Source organism: Lytechinus variegatus, chromosome 1 (assembly GCF_018143015.1).
Source record: "Lytechinus variegatus isolate NC3 chromosome 1, Lvar_3.0, whole genome shotgun sequence".
Taxonomy (NCBI): Eukaryota; Metazoa; Echinodermata; class Echinoidea; order Temnopleuroida; family Toxopneustidae; genus Lytechinus; species Lytechinus variegatus.
Window position 1 is genome coordinate 12,628,190 of NC_054740.1, and position 27,724 is coordinate 12,655,913.

A 27,724-nucleotide genomic window follows, 5' to 3' on the forward strand; every position below is an offset into this window, starting at 1 on the left:
GCACCATTCCATTTATTAAAGCCCTTATTTTGGATGCCCCATAAATTTCGAATCATCCTAACCTCCCCATATCAAATTTTATCATTTTTATACAAAACAAAACAGACATACATGTATTTGATTGGTATATGCGAGATCATTTCACGGGAAAAGACTCTATCATTTTTATTTCTATTTTCTTTTTCGAGTTTCAAGACTATAGAGTATCCCAAAGGGAGCCCCCTGTCTACACCGGAGAGACAGGACGATGTCTGGACGGTGTCGTTAGAAAGGACGGGATCATGCGGTAACCTGTAAGATACGATAGTCTTTATGATAATAATAATAATAATAAAAAAGAAAAGAAAAAAAAAGGAGAGGAACGATTTTTTAAAGACACGTCGAAAAAAAGAAAAGAAATAATAGTTGGCCTAACGAGTTGGCGATAATAGTCAAATATGACTGGTCGCCATTAATTTTCAACAAACAACAACTTAAAATGAGCACTCAGCTTATTCTTATATTCTACATTTTGTTTTGATTTAACCTTTGAAATTAAAGCTTCAAACCTCTGTTCTTTCTCCTGAAATTTGCAAGAGTAAATGTAAAATTTCAAATACAAAAATAAAACATTAATACATGTCATGTTTACTTCCCGTATGTACACCCATGGACTGATTCACGGGAAATGTCAGAATTAGTATATATTTTCTTCTCCCTGTCATACCGGTACTGATCACTGATCTCTCCACTAAGAGAGGGGAGAGATCAGTGGTACTGATTCGTTGCGTTGAAAAAATAAAAAACGCTTCCGTTATATTATTCATAGATATACCTATATACGGTATGCTCGAGCACGTCGAGGGATTATAATAGACTGATAGCTTCATTATTTATAGAATGCGAGAAGCGAAGTGAAACTAGATCTGGACTTGAATCTACTTGAATCTACTCGAATATTACCCAGTTTCAATAATATTCATCACGATGGAGGTAAGTCAATGTGATTTTTCTTTCACCTGAAAATAATTCAAGCAATATTCATATTTTGATTCACACGAATTCACGATGGAAATTAATCGTTTTGATTATCAGTCCCACACATTACGTTTCTTGTGTGATGGTGTACACACACTTCTTGGACTTGGTCACAGTTGGTGTTTCTTCGCGCTGCAGAAATCTCCGACCTTTATTTTATAGGGGGATAAGCTTAGCGGAGGAAGAACACAGGAGAGAGAGAGCTGCGGTTGGTGGCAGTTCCATTGTCATTGATGTCCACAATTTAAAAGTGTTGATTATTATCATGGCAAAGTTGAAATAAAGAAATAAAGATAAAAAAGAAGGGCATTATCGTGATCCAAGTCCCCGGTGACTCGGATCCACGGACAATTTTTCACAACGTAAAACATGTCCTACCTGTTTCTACCAACCTCCATCGTAGTTGTGTGTGACTTGTCTCTTTTCAGTCTCCACCAAAGATTGTAGAGCGCCGCGTACGCGCGCTCTACAATTTTTGGTCTATCTCAAGTTCACTTTATTGGCGTTATAAATCAGATCGAATTGCATCTATATACTTCTTTTCAATCTCTGTTGCTTTAGTTGGTAAATTATACTTTTCATATAAATAAATCATGATTATATTCATCTTTTTATGTTTCCCACACTATGAAATTTGCTTTATTTCGTTTTCATTTTTACTAAAATCGGCCCCAAGTATATCCCTCGAACAGTCTCAATTGCTTTATTTCGTTGATTCCTAATTTACTAAATAAATCAGGATTGAATCATCTTTTCAATCTCCATTGCTTTATTTCGTAAATTAGTACTTTTCATATACATAAATCAAGAGTATATTCATCTTCTTATGTTTCCCACACTATGAAATTTGCTTTATTTCGTTTTCATTTTTACTAAAATCGGCCCCAAGTATATCCCTCGAACAGTCTCAATAGCTTTATTTCGTTGATTCCTAATTTACTAAATAAATCAGGATTGAATCATCTTTTCAATCTCCATTGATTTATTTCGTAAATTAGTACTTTTCATATACATAAATCAAGAGTATATTCATCTTCTTATGTTTCCCACACTATGAAATTTGCTTTATTTCGTTTACATTTTTACTAAATAAATCGGTCCCGAGTATCCCTCTTCTGCAGACATTGCTTTATTTCGTTTATCCCTAATTTACTAAATAAATCAAAATTGCATCTACTTCTTTTCAGTATATATAGGCTTTATTTCGTCGTACTTTTTAATTATACTATGAATAAATCTCATTATGTTTGTCATGATTATGCTTTATTTCGTCTATCACGATTTTACTAAATAAATCAAAATGCATATCTCTCTCTTAACTGTCTCCATTGCTTTATTTCGTAAGGTACGTAATTAGAATGTCGGTCTATAATTACTCCTCGTGATTCAAGTCCCTCTTCATCCGAATTAAACCACTGTGTCACTTGTTTCCTATTTTCGATGATGAATTATTAAGATCAATAGAATTGAATTAAAACAGTATATATACTACTCCTCGTGATCCAAGTCCCCTCTCCTAAAAATTCAAAACGGCAATTAAACCGTTGATATTCATCTACCCCTCATTTCCCTCCTCTTCAAAACCACTCTGCCACTTTTAGACAGTTTCCTAGCCGATGATTAATAAATATTTTCGATAATAAGAATCATTAAAATCAATGAAAATCACATTAAAGACACTATTTAACTGTCTAAAGAATTGAATTAAAACAGTATATACTACTCCTCGTGATCCAAGTCCCCTCTCCTAAAAATACAAAACGGCAATTAACCCGTTGATATTCATCTACCCCTCATTTCCCTCCTCTTCAAAACCACTCTGCCACTTTTAGACAGTTTCCTAGAGATGATTAATAAATATTTTCGATAATATCAATGAAAATCACATTAAAGACACTATTTAACTGTCTAAAGAATTGAATTAAAACAGTATATACTACTCCTCGTGATCCAAGTCCCCTCTCCTAAAAATACAAAACGGCAATTAACCCGTTGATATTCATCTACCCCTCATTTCCCTCCTCTTCAAAACCACTCTGCCACTTTTAGACAGTTTCCTAGAGATGATTAATAAATATTTTCGATAATAAGAATCATTAATGAAAATCACATTAAAGACACTATTTAACTGTCTAAAGAATTGAATTAAAACAGTATATACTACTCCTCGTGATCCAAGTCCCCTCTCCTAAAAATACAAAACGGCAATTAACCCGTTGATATTCATCTACCCCTCATTTCCCTCCTCTTCAAAACCACTCTGCCACTTTTAGACAGTTTCCTAGAGATGATTAATAAATATTTTCGATAAAAAGAATCATTAAAATCAATGAAAATCACATTAAAGACACTATTTAACTGTCTAAAGAATTGAATTAAAACAGTATATACTACTCCTCGTGATCCAAGTCCCCTCTCCTAAAAAATACAAAACGGCAATTAACCCGTTGAAATTCATCTACCCCTCATTTCCCTCCTCTTCAAAACCACTCTGCCACTTTTAGACAGTTTAATAGACATGATTAATGAATATTTTCGATAATAAGAATCATTAAAATCAATGAAAATCACTTTAAAAACACTATTTAACTGTCTAAATACTCCTCGTGATCCAAGTCCCCTTCCCGTGTTAAGTTCGTCCAATTTCCCATAGGAGGGGACTTGGATAACGAGGAGTACTATTACTCGTGATCCAAGTCCCCTCTCCTAAAAATACAAAACGGCAATTAACCCGTTGATATTCATCTACCCCTCATTTCCCTCCTCTTCAAAACCACTCTGCCACTTTTAGACAGTTTAATAGACATGATTAATGAATATTTTCGATAATAAGAATCATTAAAATCAATGAAAATCACTTTAAAAACACTATTTAACTGTCTAAATACTCCTCGTGATCGGAGTCCCCTTCCCGTGTTAAGTTCGTCCAATTTCCCATAGGAGGGGACTTGGATAACGAGGAGTACTATTACTCGTGATCCAAGTCCCCTCTCCTAAAAATACAAAACGGCAATTAACCCGTTGATATTCATCTACCCCTCATTTCCCTCCTCTTCAAAACCCCTCTGCCACTTTTAGACAGTTTAATAGACATGATTAATGAATATTTTCGATAATAAGAATCATTAAAATCAATGAAAATCACATTAAAAACACTATTTAACTGTCTAAATACTCCTCGTGATCGGAGTCCCCTTCCCGTGTTGAGTTCGTCCAATTTCCCATAGGAGGGGACTTGGATAACGAGGAGTAGTATTACTCGTGATCCAAGTCCCCTCTCCTAAAAATACAAAACGGCAATTAACCCGTTGATATTCATCTACCCCTCATTTCCCTCCTCTTCAAAACCACTCTGCCACTTTTAGACAGTTTAATAGACATGATTAATGAATATTTTCGATAATAAGAATCATTAAAATCAATGAAAATCACATTAAAAACACTATTTAACTGTCTAAATACTCCTCGTGATCGGAGTCCCCTTCCCGTGTTGAGTTCGTCCAATTTCCCATAGGAGGGGACTTGGATAACGAGGAGTAGTATTACTCGTGATCCAAGTCCCCTCTCCTAAAAATACAAAACGGCAATTAACCCGTTGATATTCATCTACCCCTCATTTCCCTCCTCTTCAAAACCACTCTGCCACTTTTAGACAGTTTAATAGACATGATTAATGAATATTTTCGATAATAAGAATCATTAAAATCAATGAAAATCACATTAAAAACACTATTTAACTGTCTAAATACTCCTCGTGATCGGAGTCCCCTTCCCGTGTTGAGTTCGTCCTATTTCCCATAGGAGGGGACTTGGATAACGACTAATAGTACTCCTCGTTATCCAAGTCCCCTCCTATGGGAAATTAGACGAACTCAACACGGGAAGGGGACTCCGATCACGAGGAGTATTTAGACAGTTAAATAGTGTTTTTAGTGTTATTAAATTTGTCTTATTTAGTGTTTTGATCATTGTTTCATCAACTTGGAAGAATATACCGCCACAAGAGTGAAAAGAAAGAGACTATTTTTGTCGTTTGAAAAAGTGTCCGAGTCAGTTGTTATTGTGTCAATGGGAAAACGTGTGGTGGAAGGAAGTCCCCGCTCAGTGAGAAGTTTCGCACCGTTTCGCATCGCGAACAATAGATTTCTTTTGAAAATCTTCCAACCGTGGATTCTATTGAAAGATTGCTGATATTTGAGGTGTGTCTCAAGTTTGTCCCCAGTGACTTGGATGACGATAAGGCCAAAAGAAGGAAGAAAGGGGAAAAAAGAAAGGAAAGAAGGAATGGAATGAAGCTGAAGAATGAATTGAATTTGAAAGACAGTGAAAGATGGTGGACATGTCTGAACTACTAAATCTAGCAGCTAAGTGAAATGAGAAAGGGTTACACTTCGTAATTCTGAAGATACATTATTCCAAAGGTTCCTAATTTTCAAAACGTGCATGACGTAATTTGTTCATTGAATGAGTGGCCTATACCTCAACGTTCATTAATCCGAAAACAAAAAAAATTGTTTGAGCAGTTTTTGCAATAAAAAAGATGTGCAATAAATCTAACTGAAGAATTAACATCAGCACGAAGTGCGAGCTGAAATATACTGACCAGAAAAGGAACCTGTACTTATAGGTCATGTCCACCCCAGAAAAATGTTGATTTGATTTAAATGAAAAGAGAAAAATCAAACGAGCATTATTTCATCAAAATCATATTATAAAACAAGAAAGTTAATGACATTTTAAAGTTTCGCTTATTTTTCACTCAACAGTGATATTCACAACTACACTGTAGTGTAGGTGAGTCGGTCGATGATGTCCATCACTATTCTTTTTTTTCTTCTGGAAACAGTACAGTCCACCGTCTAGTGTATTGTTGTACTGGGATTGTTTTTATTGTTTGAATTATACAATATTTCATTTTTTACAGATTTGATGATAAGGACCAACTTGATTGAACCATATAGCATTAAACAATGCTAATTGCACATGTTCAGGAAGGAATTACTTGTTTCACACAACAGGGAGAAAATTTGAATAAATTATTTCACATAATAAAATACAAAGGAAATAGTGAGCAAGTGAGATCATCAGTCTTCTAATTTGCATAACTGTTTTGTGAAATTAAGCGAAACCTTTAAATGTCATAACTTTCTTATTTCACATCCGTTTTTGATGAAATTTTCAGTGTTATGCTTGTTGGAATTTTCACTTTTTATTCGAATCAACTTTTTTGGGGGGTAGACAAGTTTTCCTTTAAGGACTGCGTTTAGTGACTCATGAATAGGAATACAATACATTGAATAATGCGAGTGCGAAGCGCGAGTTAAAAAGATATTCCAGCCTGAAAACTGGATATTCTAAACCTTTTTATAACCAGAAACGTTGATTACCTTAATACTAAACAATAACTGATAAGAATAAACAAAATTGGTATTTTCAAATCTAAATGTATACTTTAAAAAAGTTTTTTCATTTCGAAAAATGGCACATTTCATTTTGGAAAAAAACAAGGGAATTTCCCATTTTGGAAAAATAGTATTTTGTTCCTACAGGATTTTTTTGGGGGGTGCAAGTGCCCCCTGCAAATGAAGAAATCTGTGATTTATCCGAGTTTGCGAACTTTATTTTCTCACTATTATGATCGTACATGTGTGTCTTCAAAATTACCAATCAAAAACCAAATCAGAATTTTTTTTCTTCATCGCAGTTACGGCGATATTGGACTTTGCAAAATAGTTGCAAGAGAGATCCCAGAGCACATGAGAGCAAAACGCTCACCAATCGTGTGATATTTTTTCCGCTTTTCAACAGCTATAAAAATAGTAAATATCAAGAAAATTGATGCGGCAATCAAAAAGGGATGTGGGTGCAGACGAGAAACATCACTTTTTGATATTTTTAGCCAATATTTGAAAATAGTAAAAAATTTCATGCAGCAGCCAAAATAGATGCGCGCAAGGGCGATCAACTACTTTCTTTTTTTACTTGGCTTTCTTCATTTTATTTATCCGGTTTAAACATAAATAAATGTACATGATACAAAGGTACAAGTACCAAACTGAACATGTTAATAAGAACAACTAAAAAATACAGATTACTGAACATCAAACAAATAAAATATAAGAGCAGAATTATTATCATAGAAGTTAACAATATGGGCTTGTTGGTCATGCACTTTTATTTTGTTTTGTCCAAGTTCAAAATGTCTACTAAAAGATCCATTCTTGATTAAATGTTTGGGCCTACCACTTATAAACCTAAAAAAAAATCACTCTGCATGGGGGGTTGAGTGTTTGGCCCAGAATAGGGGTGATAAAGACCCCATTTTTGGCTGGGGTGGGGCAAAAAGCCATCTGCAGCCATCATAGCCAGCTTTTCGGAATGAGGTAGGGGCACACTTTATATTTCATATTGAATTTACATGTGTATGCATGTACATGTACATGTATACAGATGTGGATCAAGCTTTCCCCGATGGGGGGCGGGGAGTAATTTCATTCACGTTTTCTCTGATCGGCTGCTCAAAGAAAATTTAAGAATGCATCATGATAATCCCATTTTCATTGATTGATATTAACACAAGTTTGAATTTGAATGTGGTAGAAAGCTTAAACAGAAAGGATACCAACAGTAGGCCTACTTTCAGATTTATTTGCAAGAGTTTTGCGGCTGTCATTTGTTTTGTCAGATCACAGGAATCGGATATTAAAGTGGATTCTGATCACGTCATATGGATGCTGTTCTCATGGTTCCGGAATGGCCAACTCTAGTCATATTGTACATGTATGTACTGTACATGGATTGGAAAGTTTAGGACTGATATTGGAAATGATAATGCCAACCAAGTATAGGCCTTTATATGACACCTACATGTAGATAGTAGATCCTCATTATTTGATTGGTTGTTTGATATTGATCATTCAGCCCATTTTACAATGACGTCATCGATTTTGCCAATTGCACGCGCACACCGAGACCGCAGGCGTCACAAGTAAAAACACTTGTGTTTGCAGCGCATGTTGTACATGTATATACACAACAATCAATAGACTGAGCTCGCACTGCATTAGCATATTTTGCATCAGAAGTCATAAATCTGAAATGAAAAAAGGAGGTATTCTTAGGTGTCATATATATAAATTAAATACCGGTAATGAATGTTCTTTTCAATCATTCAATGGACAAAATACTTCATTCGGTGAAAGATGAAATGAATATTAAGTCGAATGAATCATTCATCTTCACCTCATGAAGCACTCTCTCCATTGCACTTATAAACCTTATTATTTGTTTAATAGATAATTTTTAATTATGATGAAATCTGATAAGTAGCCAAAGGCTGAATTCACATGAATTCAGGGTAAAATTTTAATGTTTTCTTTAACTTTCAGGTCAGTAAGCAGTCTGTTCACACCCTGGTGTTTCGATCACTCAAGAGGTCACATGACATGTTCATAGCTGACAATGCCCATCCTCCCAACAGAGATGCTCATGCGTAAGTATCAAACATCAATTTTTGTCTCTCCCACTAGAGGTGAAGGCGGCTTAGGGATCCAAATGTTGTCCGTCCGTCACAAACCTTGACACATAACTCCACAACCGTAAGTCGCTTTTCAACCAAACTTGGATGGTAGATGGACTTGGGGGACCTGCACATTATGCTACAGTCGGAGGTCACATGGTAAGGTCAAAGGTCATTTTCAGGTCAACGTTAAATTTTACATGCAAGACTCTCTTATGACACCTATCTCCACAACCGTGAGTCGCTTTTCAACCAAACTTGGATGGTAGATGGACTTGGGGACCTGCATGTTATGCTGCAGTCGGAGGTAATTTTCAGGTCAACGTTAAAGTTTACATGCAAGACTCTCTTATGACACCTAACTCCACAACCGTAAGTCGCTTTTCAACCAAACTTGGATGGTAGATGGACTTGGGGGACCTGCATGTTATGCTGCAGTCGGAGGTCACTTGGTATGGTCAAAGGTCATTTTCAGGTCAACGTTAGAGTTTACATGCAAGACTCTCTTATGACACCTAACTCCGCAACCATATGTCATTTTTCAACCAAACTTGGATGGTAGATGTACTCAGGAGACTTGCATGTTATGCTGCAGTCGGAGGTCACATGGTAAGGTCAAAGGTCATTTCAGGTCAACGTTAAATTTTACATGCAAGACTCTTATGACACCTAACTCTGCAACCGTAAGTTACTTTGCAACAAAACTTGGATGGTAGATGTACTTAGGCGACCTGCATGTTATGCTGCTGTCGGAGGTCACATGGTAAGGTCAAAGGTCATTTTCAGGTCAACATTAAAGTTTACATGCAAGGCTCTTATGACAAGTGTTATTCCATCCCAGTCATTTCACAATGAAGTTTCAATATAATTCTCTTGCGTGCCCTCGCAAATCACAATATTTCTGGTTATTTTTCATAAGTGGGCGAGACACAAAATTGCTTTTGCCTTGTTTTTTTAAAGGATGAAATAATTTTTTCAATAGTAGACCAATTTGTATTTGATGGAATTAGAAGCACACATCATAAACTAATTTGGGAACCTTTTAGACCGTGAAAATGATTATTAACCGTCAAATAATGAGGGTTGGCCTATTATGGGTTTTAGATTTTAATTGAGCTTGAAAAAAAAATCCTTGAGCTATATAAAAATGTATCTTTTCAATATTGATTATGATCAATAACCCACACAAGTACTTGATTGAATGCAGAAGACATTCAGTGAGAGCTTATAAGAATAAGGAGTGATTTTAACAATTGGAATAGTTGGAATATACTCAATCATGAGATATGCATGTGATTGCACAATCTCAGTAAAACTTTCAAGCAGACCCCAAAAATGGGTAAAAAAAAAACACTCTTGCAACCTGTCGTTTATTCAACTTCAAATTTTTATTGTATGGAGAAGAGCAAATAATTCTTTCGGATAGGCAAATTTCAAATTTTTATTTATTTTATTTTAATTTTTTTGCTTTTTAAAGACCTTACTATTTTGGGTCTGTAAAGAGATTCTTCCCTGATGACTAATTATATATTTCTTCATAGTATATTATCAGTGATAGAGTAGAGCTTGTTTTAAAATAAAAGGAAGTCAATTGATGTTCTTTCTTATCGATACTTTCCTTTGTTTTCCCTATTATATTTCCCATGAACAAATTATTCCTGCTGTGTTTCTCACTTTTTTTTCACACACTCACCCCACCCCCAATCATACTCTCTCTGAACTCTGTTTTTCATGCACAGTTTGCATGTTTTGTAATCAAATTGTTTTGTCACGTTCCATGCCAAATATTTCCATATACAGTGTGAGAAGAAAAACTGGACACCTCACAAATCCCCCATTTAAGGGGAAAATATGTCATGAAATCATATGGCCTGATAGGGTATGTTCTCTCAAATAACTTGATATCATATTTATGGGGTATGTGTTAATGTTTGGATGATCAGAGGGGTATTTTTTGCAGTGATGTAAATCTTGATTTACGCCAAAGTAAGGTATGACTGCAATGATCGAATCCAGATGTCAATGGTGTCAAAACACTTCTTCAGTAATTTACATTATAATTGTATTATAAACAATTGTTGGTATCGATTCTCAAGTTAATTTCATTGTAAAGGGATTTGCAAATATTTTTAGTCATGTACAGGATTATGATCTAATTGGCTTCTGCAGTTCATTCATTGCATTTATGCCTTACTTTAGCACAAATCAGAATTTACATCACTGCCAATAATATCTCCTGATCAGTCAAGCATACCCCGTAAATATGGTATCAAATTATTTGGGAGAAGACACTCAAGATTTCAAGCCATATATATAATGACTATGTGTTCCTGACTTACTTTTTTCTAATTGGGGATTTGTGATCTAATTTTTGTTACTCACATTATATATATATATATACAGTATATATCCTTTACTTTGTGTGTGCTAACAGAGATAAGGTTAAGGTTGCCTGCAAAGTTAAAGATCAGTACGGAATGATACAGAATCTTACAGCTAGCACAGGACACCAGAGAATAGCTGAACTATCACACAGAGAAATTAGAGAAGGGAGCCAGGAGTATGAACAAGGTGAATAACTGGATGACTTGATTGTATTACAATTTAGGCATTATGAACAATGTATTTTTGGTTGGTCGGAATATATCAGATATAAGTTTACAAGGTAATATGTACAAATAAATACAACAAATTTATAAGATAGTTACAGTATGATCATTGGTTCAATAATATCTTTTAAAAAAAAAGTATTTTTCATTAAACAATGGCAGTTTAAACAAATGCAGGAGAACACCATCGTGAGCGTTTATGCTTGATAATGATGGCAGCTTCGTAAAAAATATAATCAATAAAGACAAATTAGCTGAAATTTATTTGAGTCACTAACTCACTCAATTACACTGTATGATTAAGGTCTGATTCGTTTTATGTGAAAAATCCTGTTATTTCTTCACTATACGAATTAGTAGAAATTTCTTTCCTTTATTTTTTCTGAATTAGTGACTAAACTTGAAGTCAATACATAAATCTATCAATTTTACAATGCATTGTGGTATTTATTTCCTTCATCACTTGTATAATAATGCCATTGCAATGCTAATACTGTATACATGTACTTTGTGAAAGTGTAATAATAGTTCTTCATAAGCATAATCTACATATGTGGAGACTGAGGAACAGCTGCTTTTTATTAAAAACAATATTTTTGCCTGATTCTAGATGAAGAATTTACTAATGAGTTTTTGTCTCACCTGCATAGCAGAGTGAGACTATAGGCGCCGCTTTTCCGACGGCGGCCGCAGCGGCGTCAACATCAAATCTTAACCTGAGGTTAAGTTTTTGAAATGACATCATAACTTAGAAAGTATATGGACCTAGTTCATGAAACTTGGCCATAAGGTTAATCAAGTATTACTGAACATCCTTTTAGAGTTTCATGTCACATGACCAAGGTCAAAGGTCATTTAGGGTCAATGATCTTAGACAATGTTAGAGGAATCAACATTGAAATCTTAACACGAGGTTAAGTTTTTGAAATGTCATCATAAGTCAGAAAATATATGGACCTAGTTCATGAAACTTGGACATAAGATTAATCAATTATCACTGAACATCTTGCGTGAGTTTTATGTCACATGACCAAGGTCAAAGGTCATTTAGGGTCAATGAACTTTGGCCGAATTGGGGGTATCTGTTGAATTCCCATCATAACTTTGAAAGTTTATGGATCTGATTCATGAAACATGGACATAATAGTAATCAAGCATCACTGAACATTTTGTGCAAGTTTCAGGTCTCATGATTAAGGTCAAAGGTCATTTAGGGTCAATGAACTTTGGCCGAATTGGGGGTATCTGTTGAATTACCATCATAACTTTGAAAGTTTATTGGTCTAGTTCGTTAAACTTGGACATTAGAGTAATCAAGTAACACTGAACATCCTGTGCGAGTTTCAGGTCACATGATCAAGGTCAAAGGTCATGTAAGGCCAATGAACTTTGGCCATGTTGGGTTTTTTTGTTGAATAACCATCATATCTCTGTAAGTTTATTGGTCTAGTTCATAAAGAGTGGACATAAGAGTAACCATGTATCACTGAACATCTTGTGCGAGTTAGAGTAGTTTTCAAAGTCAGCACTGCTGCTATATTGAACCGCGTGATGCAGGTGAGACGGCCAGAGGCATTCCACTTGTTTTTTAATGCAATGAACATCTGTAGGGGGGAAAAGGTGGAAGTCATCTACTGCAAACTCTAAATGATCATAGTGGCAATGCTGCTTTTAGATAGTGATAACATTTTTAATAAGTACACAAATTAGTGTAAAAATATATTTGGTTTTATTTTATGAACTCTTGCAGCAGGTCCAATTAATATGTTCATCATTTAACATTGCATTGTTACTAACAACCGTAGGCTTTTGCTTCTTCTTTCACCATATGAAAATATGACTCATCTTTGTTTCTTTCAATCATTGATTCAGGTTATGAGGAGATCCCAGCTCATATTCAGCCTGGGCATCCGTATCCAAACGCTCCAGGTTAGGGTCTTTCCTATTTCTCATTAAAATTTGCAACAATGAATCTATCTATCCAATCTAATGTGTGACCCGTTCATTGTAATGCTGGTGACAATTACGTGTACGAACAAGATGGGTTCAATTAACATTTTGTTTTGCTTGACAAATTTCAGCAGAGACCTACTAATCATTTTTCCAGTTAGTCTGTTCGAAAATGTTAAAGTTGTTGTTCATCTTCTCCCATTTCTTTATTTCTGCATTAATTATGTTCGTACTTGGTACATATGATCCTTAGGTAATACCACATGTGACCCTATAATAATGATAAGGTAAAAGGTCATATAGGGGTCAAAAGGTCAAATGGTATGAGGTCATGTTCAACCTTTTTTAAGGTTATGTTCAGTTTGCTCACATTTCTGCATAAAAATATGTTCACACTTGGAACCTTTGTAATGCAGATCCATCAAAAGTTATTCCCTTTCTAACAAAATATATGTATTTGTTTTAAAAAAGGAGTACCATTATCTGAGCAGAATGCAAGACAACCCAATCTTAGTGAGGGTGGGATACAGCAGGTGATGAGGGGGCTTCCACCTTCAGAAGCGCAGTAAGTAATCTTTCTGTACTGTCCTTTTGACAGCACTTGCCTTTTCCCCTTCTTCAACTTGATGTCTTGTTTTGTATGAACACTATACTATTTTGTTCTATCTTACCACTTCCATTCTGTTTTGGCATAGTTTTTTTGATACATTTGGTAAATTGTTGCGATTCATATTTTCACTGAAAAATAACACTTCTTACTACATGAATTGACCTAAATGCAAAAACATGATTTCATACACTTATTTGCATTACTTTGTTTACCTTACAGCCTTGTAGTTTACATGTACATCCGACTTTATGCACCTGCAAATTTTTTAGGCGATTGGGCAATTGGCCGTCAAGATCTGAAGGGGGTCAAATTTATATTTGATGGGATCTATCTGTATGGTTCATGGTGAATAAATATTGTTGAATATACTGCCATACTACTTTGCTAGAAAGTGGAAGGAAAATCATTTGTTTTTATTAATTAACCATTTCTTTGCTGAAAAATTCACAAGGCTGCATCTTTTAGCAGATGTGTTGCAATGAAAAAAATATATGGTTTGTCAACCATGTTAATTCATTTTTACATCAGAGTCGTAGTGGAGAACTTGAAGGGAATCCATAGTCCAGTATTCATTGTCCAGTACTCATTGTTTCATTTGATTTAACCCCCTAGGATTCAAGCTTCAAGAACAGCACATGGAGTTGAAGACATTCAAAGGAAAGCTGGCATTCCAGAGAGAATACAACCCCCAGGGTCAAGGGTAAGATATTCATACCCCTGCTCAATAAAGTTTGAAAGGGGTATATAGGAATCAGTGTACGGTTGAAGCAGTCTGAGGCCACAGACTTTGTATTCAATGGCTTCAATTGTATATTTTTGGTACTTTTTGTTTTTCCCCTTTTCATTTGTGTTGAAATATAGAGATTTGCCGGATAGAAAAGTGACATTGTTCTAAAAATATTGAAAGTTTAAGGATAAATTCCAACTCTGGTAACGACCTCAAAATGACTTTTTACAGAATCTAATATAATGACCACCCAAGTGTCTGTTCGGTTGAATAAAAAATATGTGCCAAAGGATTCTGGAAGAAATTGTGTAATTGCTGAGAAATAAGCAAAATAAGCGTGGATTCAGTTACTTCCGTCGGGTCTTTATTCCAGCAATAATAATACACTGTCCCACGTGTGCTTATCTGTGTTGGTGATCTTCAGTATGAACATTTTTCAGCGTAGATTTCAAGATTTCACAAAGTTCAGTTTATGTAACTGTACCAGACCAAGTTCCTCGATGATATCCTGACATTTAAGCCTGGTTTTACAGACTTTCGCATGAAATCAATGTTTACTGCAACTACTGGCATTTCTCTTTAAGGCCTTGGTTAGATAGTTGGTCTGGTACGTAGCTTTATTTGTTGAAAAGTGATTATTTGCTTTTTCTTTTAAACAGGCCTTGGTGGCAATTTCCTCGGGAACCAAGAACTCGCAAGCCCTTGTTGCGAGAAAAGCTCCCACAATGCCCAGACCAAAGTGGCATCCTCCTTGGAAGTTGTACCGAGTGATCAGCGGCCATCTTGGATGGGTTCGGAGCATAGCTGTGGAACCAGGCAATCAATGGTTTGTCACTGGGGCAGGAGACAGGGTCATCAAGATCTGGGATCTGGTAAGTCTTCTAAGATTCCCCTCCATTTTCTACCCCATCCTTCTCTTACCCCTCTCTGCCATCACCCCCCCCCCCATTAAATAATTGTTTCCTGCAACTACTTTCTTTTTCCTTTGAAAAGCTACTTTTTTTGCGCAACAAGCAATTATGCAGTAAATTCTAATGTCATTTTTCTGTTGTAAAGTAGAATATGGATTTTAATCCTTGAATATTATTCATGGCAGATGTTGAGGCAACTACAGAAAAAAAGAGTCTCCTCAAAGCATTTCAAAGACTTCATATCCATTATATTCCATTTCATGAATTTTAATGAACATTATTAAATAAGAGGAAACAGAATTAACTTTTTATACGCAGATCCTACGGGACGTAATATGGTATCACGCTCGTTGTCCATCTGTCTGTCTGTCCGTCCATACGTTAACTTTTCCTCGTAAACGCGATAACTTCAGTTGAACCTAACCCAAGCTCATGTAGTTTGGTGTGTATGATACTAGTAATTTATCCCAGGAAGCTTATTGATTTTGAGGTCAAAAGGTCAAAGGTCAATTTAACAGTGACAGGTTTTCATCTTACCCTTCTGAAGTCCTTGTTAAGACGATAACTTTGGTTTAACTTAGGTTCATATAATTTTGTGTTTATGATACTAGCATAGATCCCAGGAATTATATTGATATTTAGGTCAGAGGGTCAAAGATGAAGTCGCCACCTTCCACTTTTCTTGCTTGACCAATAAAACTCCATTTTCCGCATTACAGGCGGGCGTATTATGTGCTTGCCTTAGCGACACTTTTTTTGTTCTCTATATCTGTTAACTTCCTTTAGGCGAGCGGCCAGCTGAAGCTATCGTTGACCGGTCATGTGAGTGCTGTACGTGGTCTTGCAGTGAGCCCTCGTCAACCCTACCTCTTCTCTTGTGGTGAGGACAAGATGGTCAAATGCTGGGATCTTGAACAGAACAAGGTAGGTCAGCCTTTTCATTAGCAGAGCTGCCAACTGTTTACGAAATTCTGTATTTGTTATGGAAATATGACAGGTATACGAAACATGAATGGGCATCCACAAAGTAAGACTTCAGTGCTGAAAAAAAAAACTACAGATAGGGGGCAAAAAATCAGCCTTTCATAGGTATTCATGTAATACCATATGTGAACACATATGCTTAAAGTTATTAACATGCTATTCTGTAAGTGAGTTCAGGATCGAGTGCTTGATATTTATGTATGCCATAGAAGGGGGTTGTAGAAAACTTCTGCAGGATACTGTAAAGACTTCTTATAATAATGCACATTATTTCCCGTATCAGACATGTGAGCTTGTAATTTTCAAAATGGTATTGCCCTAGATTTCATAAATATCGGGAAGGGAAAGATATCTTATTTGTATATTCCTCTGTCTTTTTGCTGAGATGACGCAAATATACCTTTGTATCATTCCTGGTCTCACATTCGGGCATCTGAGGACGCATCAAAAGAGATACGCACCATATTGATCTGCTCAGCACAATATATGTCATAATGTCAAACAAGATGAGACGAATACTGGAGACATACGTCAAGTTGGTAATGCCTAGAGACACAGCCTGCTCAACATGAAAGAAATAGAATCACATTCTGAAATAGTAGAATATATAAATTTTCAAGATTTCGCTCTAGATGTGTGATTTGGATATTGACTGGTTCTTCTTACAGTAAACATCAAATATTTTGTCCTTAAAAGAACCATATCGCCCTCGTCTAAAGGGTCGGGCATATGTGATTTTGTTGTGGGCAATGTATTTGATGTTCCCTTCAAGGTCAGTCAATATTATATAAATATCTATATCAAAGTCCATATTAGCCAATCAAATCAAATGATTTCAGTAGCTTATAACTGTTATTGCAAATCATGTAACATAATTAGTTTTATTAAAGGTCAAGTCCACCCCAGAAAAATGTTGATTTGAATCAATAGAGAAAAATCAGACAAGCACAATGCTGAAGATTTCATCAAAATCGGATGTAAAATAAGAAAGTTATGCCATTTCAAAGTTTCGCTTATTTTAACAAAATAGTTATATGAACGAGCCAGTTACATCCAAATGAGAGAGTTGATGATGTCACTCACTCACTATTTCTTTTGTTTTTTATCGTTTGAATTATACAATATTTCAATTTTTTCGAATTTGACGATTAGGACCTCCTTGCCTGAAGCACAAAATGTTAAAATAATGGAATTCCACGTGTTCAGGGAGGAATGAAACTTCATTTCACATGACAATGACGAGAAAATCAAAATATTTCATATTTCAAACAATAAAAAACAAAAGAAATAGTGAGTGAATGACATCATCGACTCTCTCATTTGGATGTAGCTGGCTCGTTCATATAACTGTTTTTGTGAAATGAAGCAAAATTTTGAAATGTCATAACTTTCTTATTTTACATCCGATTTTGATGAAATTTTCAGTGCTATGCTTGTTGAATTTTTCTCTTTTTATTCAAATCAAGTTTTTGTTGGGGTGGACTTGTCCTTTAAATGGGCCTTCTGGCAGCTAGTGAAAGAAAGTTAACTAAATATGGGTAACTGAGCCTAAGTTGAGCTTCCACATGTCACATACTTGCCTATTAAAGAACAAAACAATTTTTTTAGGCCAGACTTTTCAAAATGTGTGTCATACATATGTACCTCTTCTAGATCAAGCAGATTTCTGTGATTTCAACTTAAGTAGATAGATAATTTTCAAAATGGTATTGCCCTAGATTTCATAAATATCGGGAAGGGAAAGATATCTTATTTGTATATTCCTCTGTCTTTTTGCTGAGATGACGCAAATATACCTTTGTATCATTCCTGGTCTCACATTCGGGCATCTGAGGACGCATCAAAAGAGATACGCACCATATTGATCTGCTCAGCACAATATATGTCATAATGTCAAACAAGATGAGACGAATACTGGAGACATACGTCAAGTTGGTAATGCCTAGAGACACAGCCTGCTCAACATGAAAGAAATAGAATCACATTCTGAAATAGTAGAATATATAAATTTTCAAGATTTCGCTCTAGATGTGTGATTTGGATATTGACTGGTTCTTCTTACAGTAAACATCAAATATTTTGTCCTTAAAAGAACCATATCGCCCTCGTCTAAAGGGTCGGGCATATGTGATTTTGTTGTGGGCAATGTATTTGATGTTCCCTTCAAGGTCAGTCAATATTATATAAATATCTATATCAAAGTCCATATTAGCCAATCAAATCAAATGATTTCAGTAGCTTATAACTGTTATTGCAAATCATGTAACATAATTAGTTTTATTAAAGGTCAAGTCCACCCCAGAAAAATGTTGATTTGAATCAATAGAGAAAAATCAGACAAGCACAATGCTGAAGATTTCATCAAAATCGGATGTAAAATAAGAAAGTTATGCCATTTCAAAGTTTCGCTTATTTTAACAAAATAGTTATATGAACGAGCCAGTTACATCCAAATGAGAGAGTTGATGATGTCACTCACTCACTATTTCTTTTGTTTTTTATCGTTTGAATTATACAATATTTCAATTTTTTCGAATTTGACGATTAGGACCTCCTTGCCTGAAGCACAAAATGTTAAAATAATGGAATTCCACGTGTTCAGGGAGGAATGAAACTTCATTTCACATGACAATGACGAGAAAATCAAAATATTTCATATTTCAAACAATAAAAAACAAAAGAAATAGTGAGTGAATGACATCATCGACTCTCTCATTTGGATGTAGCTGGCTCGTTCATATAACTGTTTTTGTGAAATGAAGCAAAATTTTGAAATGTCATAACTTTCTTATTTTACATCCGATTTTGATGAAATTTTCAGTGCTATGCTTGTTGAATTTTTCTCTTTTTATTCAAATCAAGTTTTTGTTGGGGTGGACTTGTCCTTTAAATGGGCCTTCTGGCAGCTAGTGAAAGAAAGTTAACTAAATATGGGTAACTGAGCCTAAGTTGAGCTTCCACATGTCACATACTTGCCTATTAAAGAACAAAACAATTTTTTTAGGCCAGACTTTTCAAAATGTGTGTCATACATATGTACCTCTTCTAGATCAAGCAGATTTCTGTGATTTCAACTTAAGTAGATAGATAATTTTCAAAATGGTATTGCCCTAGATTTCATAAATATCGGGAAGGGAAAGATATCTTATTTGTATATTCCTCTTTCTTTTTGCTGAGATGACGCAAATATACCTTTGTATCATTCCTGGTCTCACATTCGGGCATCTGAGGACGCATCAAAAGAGATACGCACCATATTGATCTGCTCAGCACAATATATGTCATAATGTCAAACAAGATGAGACGAATACTGGAGACATACGTCAAGTTGGTAATGCCTAGAGACACAGCCTGCTCAACATGAAAGAAATAGAATCACATTCTGAAATAGTAGAATATATAAATTTTCAAGATTTCGCTCTAGATGTGTGATTTGGATATTGACTGGTTCTCCTTACAGTAAACATCAAATATTTTGTCCTTAAAAGAACCATATCGCCCTCGTCTAAAGGGTCGGGCATATGTGATTTTGTTGTGGGCAATGTATTTGATGTTCCCTTCAAGGTCAGTCAATATTATATAAATATCTATATCAAAGTCCATATTAGCCAATCAAATCAAATGATTTCAGTAGCTTATAACTGTTATTGCAAATCATGTAACATAATTAGTTTTATTAAAGGTCAAGTCCACCCCAGAAAAATGTTGATTTGAATCAATAGAGAAAAATCAGACAAGCACAATGCTGAAGATTTCATCAAAATCGGATGTAAAATAAGAAAGTTATGCCATTTCAAAGTTTCGCTTACTTTAACAAAATAGTTATATGAACGAGCCAGTTACATCCAAATGAGAGAGTTGATGATGTCACTCACTCACTATTTCTTTTGTTTTTTATCGTTTGAATTATACAATATTTCAATTTTTTCGAATTTGACGATTAGGACCTCCTTGCCTGAAGCACAAAATGTTAAAATAATGGAATTCCACGTGTTCAGGGAGGAATGAAACTTCATTTCACATGACAATGACGAGAAAATCAAAATATTTCATATTTCAAACAATAAAAAACAAAAGAAATAGTGAGTGAATGACATCATCGACTCTCTCATTTGGATGTAGCTGGCTCGTTCATATAACTGTTTTTGTGAAATGAAGCAAAATTTTGAAATGTCATAACTTTCTTATTTTACATCCGATTTTGATGAAATTTTCAGTGCTATGCTTGTTGAATTTTTCTCTTTTTATTCAAATCAAGTTTTTGTTGGGGTGGACTTGTCCTTTAAATGGGCCTTCTGGCAGCTAGTGAAAGAAAGTTAACTAAATATGGGTAACTGAGCCTAAGTTGAGCTTCCACATGTCACATACTTGCCTATTAAAGAACAAAACAATTTTTTTAGGCCAGACTTTTCAAAATGTGTGTCATACATATGTACCTCTTCTAGATCAAGCAGATTTCTGTGATCTCAACTTAAGTAGATAGAGCTGGGGGGGGGGTGGCACTCAAATGATTTTTTGATTGGGTGTGCCTCACGTAACTCTGAAATGGGGGTCTAAGGAACTGACTAAAAGGGTAAGTAGGGGGTCTTGGAAACTAAATATATACCCCACAGTGTGAAAAACAGGGTCTACGGAACGGGATCGCGGCGCTGTAGGTACGGTGCACGCCAGCTCTGTGCATGCGCTAGCCATGCATGGTGCGGCTACTACATGTAGTTATCTGGAGGGAGTTGCGAAGCCGTGCGTGCATCTCCCACATGCGGCGCTCACGCTTGACAAATTTGGCAGGGCTGGGGAACTGACATGTCTCATAACGGGGGTCGTGCGAGCGGGGCTGGGCGGTTTCTGAACTGAACTTTTGTCATTTGGAGTATCTAGAGAACTGAAAATTAGGTCAGAAAAAGGGGGTCATCAAAGCAGCACATCCCCATACTACCAATATATGTGAGTGCATACTACTTAAGCTCTTCCAAAGAATGTTGGCTGTGCATCAGACAATGTAACGGCTACGTCCCCCCCAAAAAAAAAAAAAATAGTAGAACTCTCATATTCTGACCTTCTATAACTTGAATGATGAAGAGGCGATTATTCTTCATAGACATACAGGTATAGTAATTCTATCTATGGGTTGAAAATTGACCAAGTTAATTGGCAGAAATTCACCTAAGTCAATCACTTTTTCTGGGGTCCAAAACATTCAACTTGAAGTGAGTTCTACTGGACATATATATTGACATTTACACTGTTGCCAGTTTCAGTTGTATACTTTTAATTCATATGTTTCTTTTTATATTCTTATAATGACCTGGATGGAGGTAAAGGGGTGTGGGAAGGAAGACCTGTGGGTCATGGTAACTTAGTTAACCTTTTCCAAACCCAGGCAGCCCCTTCATCTCTATTCCAGGTCCTTTGTATAACGTCACATATATCCTATTGTTTATGTAATTTGCAATGTACTATACTAGTAATTCATATATTTTGAAATGCCTAATAAATAATAATAATGATAATAATAATTACCATATTCCAAGAACTCATTAAAAAAGGCAGAGATGACAAGTTCAAAGATCAGCAATGGGTGAGATTTTAGGCAGGGAACCTTAACACAGTATGAGATAACTAGGCATTTTGTATTATAAACATATATGGGGATAGGCTGGGATATTGGCATGAGAAAGAGATTTGGGGGATGAGCAAGAGTCTCTAATGCGGGAGTCTCATGCCTAAAGGCAACCGCACACCTTGCGATTGGTCTGAGACCCGATTTCAGAATAAAATGTAGTAGAATTTGATGCTAATGTTGAGACTTGGAATATCTTCCTGTGTAATGTTCTAAATCATTTTACGAATACCTATGTTCAAATCTGTGACTATGCTATCATCCTTTTTTTTAGAATAAAAGCAAATTTAATTTTTAGTCGTAATCACGTCATATCAGTCGTACGATTGGCTACGATTTGAAACTAATTTGGCCTTTACTCCAAAATAAAGGTTTTTAATCTTTCAAAATGGTTATATTAGTATTCTTTCAATTAACTTTAACCTCAAATAAAATGATATGTTCCATTCACATTTTCAGAAAGTGAATAAATGCGATTTGTTACAAAATCGCATCGCAAACAGTCGTAAGGTGTGCAGTGGCCTTAATACATGAGACTTGGCATGTTTGAATATTTCCCCCTTGATAATTTCCCATTTCCTTCTCATTTATGGCAACAGGTGATAAGACACTACCACGGTCATCTCAGTGCCTGCTATGCCCTTGACCTTCATCCGACAATCGATATCCTGGCTACGTGTGGACGTGACGCTACCATCAGAATATGGGACATGCGGTCAAAAGCCTGTGTCCACACACTGACCGGTCACACCAATACAGTGGCATCGGTCAAGTGCCAGAGTGCAGAACCTCAGGTACATTTTACTGTATCTCTACATTTTATTGTTTTATCATGTATCTATTTTTCATATTTTTTATTTGGTACATTCTTATTTCAGCCTTATTTGAAGACTCCATTACCTACCAATCACATAATTCAATCAGTTTTTCAGTACTTTGTTGAGTATTGTTCAAAATGCATTAGAATATTTTACAACCTAGAACTGTGAATGCAACCATTTTTTTTTTCAATTGAAAAAAACTATGCCAAATTATACATGAGATGTTATAAAAATTGTTAGATCTGAGCAGAAAAAGATTTGTGTTGTCAAGTTATGGAAAATTTCAAGGTCTGGTCCACCCAGTCTTTAATTTGGGGTTTGGTAAATATTTCTATAAAGAAAAGTATCTTCAGAACTTGTGGTTGACAGAGAAGAAGCCATGGAATCCCCACAAATAAACTGAAATGAATTTACCCAATAGGATACACCCATTTGGATAATTTTATCAGTAAGGACCTTGCTATGAGATCAGTGCTTAGTCTTACAAAGAGGTACGATGGATCCGATCAACCTCATTTATATCCATCCATGTCATTATTTTTTTCTACTGGAAATTTGCACAGTGTGCTTTGTGAACAAAGAGAATCGCACTGAATTCTCAAGAAAACAAATGTATGAATATACATAGTAACTAGAAAATATTTTGAATTGACATGCATGTTAGATGTTGATGTTGCTGGCCGTCCGTAGTTGAGGTTGATCGGATCGATCGCAACTCTTTGTAAGACGGGGCCCAGGAAGCCCTATCCCCTCTGCCCTTCTCTCTCTCTGTATATTTCTCTTGAAATGTGATCCTTAAGAGCTTGAGCAAGTTTTGAGCTGTGTGATATAGTGGAGGCGTTGTGGTCTAGTGGTTACGACACTCGTCTTTCAATCAGAGGGACGTGGGTTCGAATCCCAGCCATGGCGTTTTTTCCTTCAGCAAGAAATTTACCCACATTGTGCTGCACTCAACCCAGGTGAGGTGAATGGGTACCTGGTCAGATGTATTCCTTGAATGCTTTTAGCACCTACTTTGCAGCTCAGCTTCAGCCAGGGTACTATATGAGATCAAGTATCAAGCGCAGTAGAGTATGTGCAATTATAGTAGCTGCCTATCTAAATGGACCATATTATTATTTTTTTATTTACATTGTTTCAGATTGTCAGTGGTAGCCATGATTCAACAATCAGGCTGTGGGACCTGGCAGCGGGCAAATCTAGGGCGACTCTAACCAACCACAAGAAAAGCGTGAGATCAGTAGTACTACATCCAAAACTGTAAGCATGTTATAAAGGCTTGTAATTGTTATTATTATTATTTGTTTGGTGTCTCCTGTGCCTGGGAGGTGAAAAGTAAACTGCGCTGTATGCATGTAAATCCTATGTATTATTACTCTTATTATTATTATTATTATCCAATATGACTGATTGGGGATTTGCTGGGGAGACATCTCCTTGGTTCCCCGTACTCTTATACATACATACATACAGTTCAGTGTTTTCCCAAAATATTGCTAAACTAAAAAATTCAATAATTTTGTTATCTGGTATCCAATCCAGTGTTTTGTTTTGTGAATTTTACTCTATTTATTTAGATATAAATATTTTCAGCCCGGACCATCCTTTTAATAACAGGGAAGGGACACATTAGCACACAAAGCAGGCTTCAGTCTTCTGCTCTGGGTAGATTCATACACATGTTCCTTGGTCTGACAGGCACTAGTCTTTCTTGTCCTTGTACGACACAGTTATTTTTACATCAATCATTTCTTATATGTCTGACCATTTGTTCCAAGGTCATAGAATGTGTTGTTGTTTTTTTTTGTTATTTCCACAGGGGAAATTCCTAAAACATGTATGTACAACCCCCTATATGTGGGACTTTCATGAAATTTTTTGTCCCTGATTTCTTGAATTTTTGACAGTCTGTAATGCTCTCAAATGACCATGACTTGGTCAGTTTATGAAGTGACGTAAAACTAGAGAAAAATGGGGGTTCTTATATGTCTGACTGTCTGATCATTTGTTACAAAGTCATATAAAGGTTTTTTTTGTTATTTCCACAGGTATATGATGGCATCAGCCTCTCCTGATAACATCAAGCAATGGAAGTTCCCAGAAGGAAATTTCATGCAGAACCTAGGAGGGCACAACGCCATCGTTAATTGCCTGGCCGTCAACTCAGATAATGTTCTTGTATCTGGAGGTAGGTTAAAGCCACTATATGTCACACTACATTAAACAGCACCATCTTGAGCCCTGAACTGCCTCACATGGACCCTGCATCCTTATCCAGAATGCAATGTTTTGAAATGTACTCTTTTTGATATTAACTCATTATGCCTGCTTTTATAATGGAGATCAGGGGCCCCGTTTCATGAAGATTTACAACTGATGTAACGTTGCCATTATGTCAACTGCAATGGTAACCTTGATTGTGATTGGCTGCTGAGTCCTGTTGCCATGGTAGTTGCCAAAATTTATGAAACTGGTCTCAGGTAACAGTCATATTTTACAAAATAAAAATCAATTTATTTCCAATTGTGTGATAAGTATATATCAAGCAGTAGCGTAACGAATGGCTAATGTAGATAAATGCCATGCCAAGGACGCGGTGCTGCGGTGAGATCTGAACCCCGTTCTGTGTGGTTCAGAGTCTTAAAACCTATTCACGGGCCATAACACCTCTACATCCTTTACATTTCAGTCACATTTGCTCTATGATGGCCGAACGCGAGTCGAAAACGGTCCGTTTTAACATTTTTTGTACCAGCTACATATAGATGGTTTGAATAAAAATGAATAAAACGGCTGTTTTTAGGGGAAATGTGATTTCAGCATTATCCTCAAGCAATTTCCTCATAGCTATTTTCGATTTCACCCTTTGACCCTATGAATTGCTTTTTCCTTGTTTTAATTCAATCATGTTGAACCCTTTTACTTTTACAGGAGACAATGGTTCCCTTCATTTCTGGGACTGGAGATCTGGTTTCAACTTCCAGCGGACCCAGGCCCCCACCCAGCCTGGGTCGCTTGACAGCGATGCTGGGATCTTTGCCATGACCTTTGACCACAGCGGAAGTCGTCTGCTGACTGCAGAGGGCGACAAAACCATCAAGATCTACAAGGAAGATGAAGAAGCGGTGAGTGTAAGGGATTGATGGTAAAATCAGAGACGCAGACATTCATATTTTTTTTCTTTTTGATGTTAAAAACTTATAAAAATGAAATTGGCAACTTTAAAGATGTACTCTTTCATGCGATAAGCTCTTTAAATGTGTTTAAATCATGTTTATTTTCATCAAAATAATTGGTAAATTCAAAAATTAACCCTTTCAAGCGACCAGTCCTTGATTTCTCCTTAACCCTTATTAAACAGGGGGAGGGGTCAATTTGACAGATTTTGTCACTACGCCGTCGCGCGCAGTTTTTGACCGTGCCGCTCGCAGACTTTTCGCTTTCAAGTCTTGCGCATCTTTTGAGACCAAATTTGCGCAATCAGTGGTCGAGATGGTGACGTATATACCAGGTATATACTGGTCCGAAAAAGCCCCGTTAAGATAGGGTCAGACCCCATGTAAAATTTCCTAATCTGAACCTGACTGAGTATAGTGTCCAATTCATCTTCACAAGGACAAAAACTGTATGCTTTCTTAGTCTTGCCTGTTTTATGCTTCTCACCAGTCAAAAAAATAACTGTTCTTCATTACTTTTTTTTAATGGTCAAAACATTGTATGGCCAAAGAATCTCGTCAATCTTGGGTTACCTTTCTAAGATCTAAGAATTTAAATTAGAGAAAAAGGGGTAAAGGTCCCACACCTGTTATTCTGTTGTTATATTTCGCATCATAAATATATTCATGTCTGTCCTTCATCTATTTTCATAAATCCTGTTATTCACTTTTTTAAACTCCTGTTAATTTTTTTCAGACGGAAGAAACACATCCTCTAAACTGGAAGCCAGAGATCATGAAAAAGAAGAAATATTAAAGAGAAGAGGACGGGAAGTAGTTACTTCTTTGAACAGTGGTTGCTTGAGAGAATGCTGCTTGTAGAATTAGGCACGAATCAGTGACCCGAAATATGACATGCCGATTGATGCTGTCTTCAGAGTTAGGCACAAATGAACGACAGAGATATGACATGCCGATTGATGCTGTCAGTAGAGTTAGGCACAAACCTACAGTGACTTTGATATGGCAAGCCAAATGTGTACATCAGTTACATTACCTGAAGTTGACATATATACCGGGTAGTTGATCATGATGATTTACACTGTTAGAGCTATCGGTCCCGTTGAATAAAAGTTACTATTATAATAACTTTGCCATCCAATGGTAACTACCATGGAAACGATGCTAATCAGCCAATCAGGATCAAGGAATTCAGGGAAGTTACCATTGTGAGGCAAAGTTACCGTCATAGTAACTTTTATGAAATAGAGCCCAGGGGCCCGTTTCTTAAAGAGTTACAGCTGTTGTAACTTTGCCATACTGGCAACTACCATGGCAACAGGGCTCAGCAGCCAATCAGAATCGAGGTTACCATGGTAGTTGCCATAATAGCAAAGTTACAACAGTTGGAACTCTTCATGAAACGGGCCCCCAGGTATAGAAATCTAATTTTGATAGGAAATGGTTGATTTGATTTGATTTATTTTTTCAAATTCCATAAAGACATGCATCTTGAGCAAATGAGAACATAATAACAATAATTACATTGACTGATCTTATGGGACCACAGGAATCTATTTGATTTACGTAAACTTCCCATGAGAAGATGTAAATGACACATGGTCACAGATTCAGGTGGGAATTCATACTCATAAAGCTGTTCATAACTTTATACACAGCTGGGACCTGTCTTACAAAGATTTGCGATTGATCCGATCGATCACAACTATGGAAAGCTAGAAATGTCATCTAAAATGCATGTTTGTTCAAAATATTTTTTAGAAATGATGTAAATTCATAC

The 27,724-nt window shown here is 36.0% G+C and overlaps 1 protein-coding gene across 2 annotated transcripts; it reads left to right on the forward strand.

The window, feature by feature from the left end:
• The first annotated feature begins 837 nt into the window (after positions 1-837).
• On the forward strand, positions 838-27,463 carry LOC121431364 (pleiotropic regulator 1-like). 2 transcript variants are annotated; one of them, XM_041629018.1, is made up of 13 exons: positions 838-972; positions 8,406-8,509; positions 10,971-11,107; positions 13,018-13,074; positions 13,567-13,660; positions 14,318-14,405; positions 15,092-15,304; positions 16,130-16,267; positions 22,547-22,741; positions 23,910-24,028; positions 24,817-24,956; positions 25,700-25,893; positions 26,681-27,463. In XM_041629018.1, exons 1-13 carry the CDS (start codon positions 967-969, stop codon positions 26,738-26,740), a joined length of 1,545 nt encoding a protein of 514 aa, XP_041484952.1. In that variant the 5' UTR covers positions 838-966; the 3' UTR covers positions 26,741-27,463. The 2 variants fall into 2 exon arrangements, with proteins under 2 accessions (XP_041484952.1, XP_041484878.1); XM_041628944.1 differs by lacking the exon at positions 838-972 and adding an exon at positions 7,756-7,797.
• The last annotated feature ends 261 nt before the right edge of the window (positions 27,464-27,724 follow it).

Bases quoted from the DNA above. Each gene is read 5' to 3' on its own strand.
- LOC121431364 (XM_041628944.1), top strand. From the start codon at position 7,771: ATGGCCAACTCTAGTCATATTGTACAT. The intron at 24,957-25,699 runs GTAGGTTAAAGC...TTACTTTTACAG, and splicing joins TAATGTTCTTGTATCTGGAG to GAGACAATGGTTCCCTTCAT. The intron at 25,894-26,680 runs GTGAGTGTAAGG...AATTTTTTTCAG, and splicing joins ACAAGGAAGATGAAGAAGCG to ACGGAAGAAACACATCCTCT.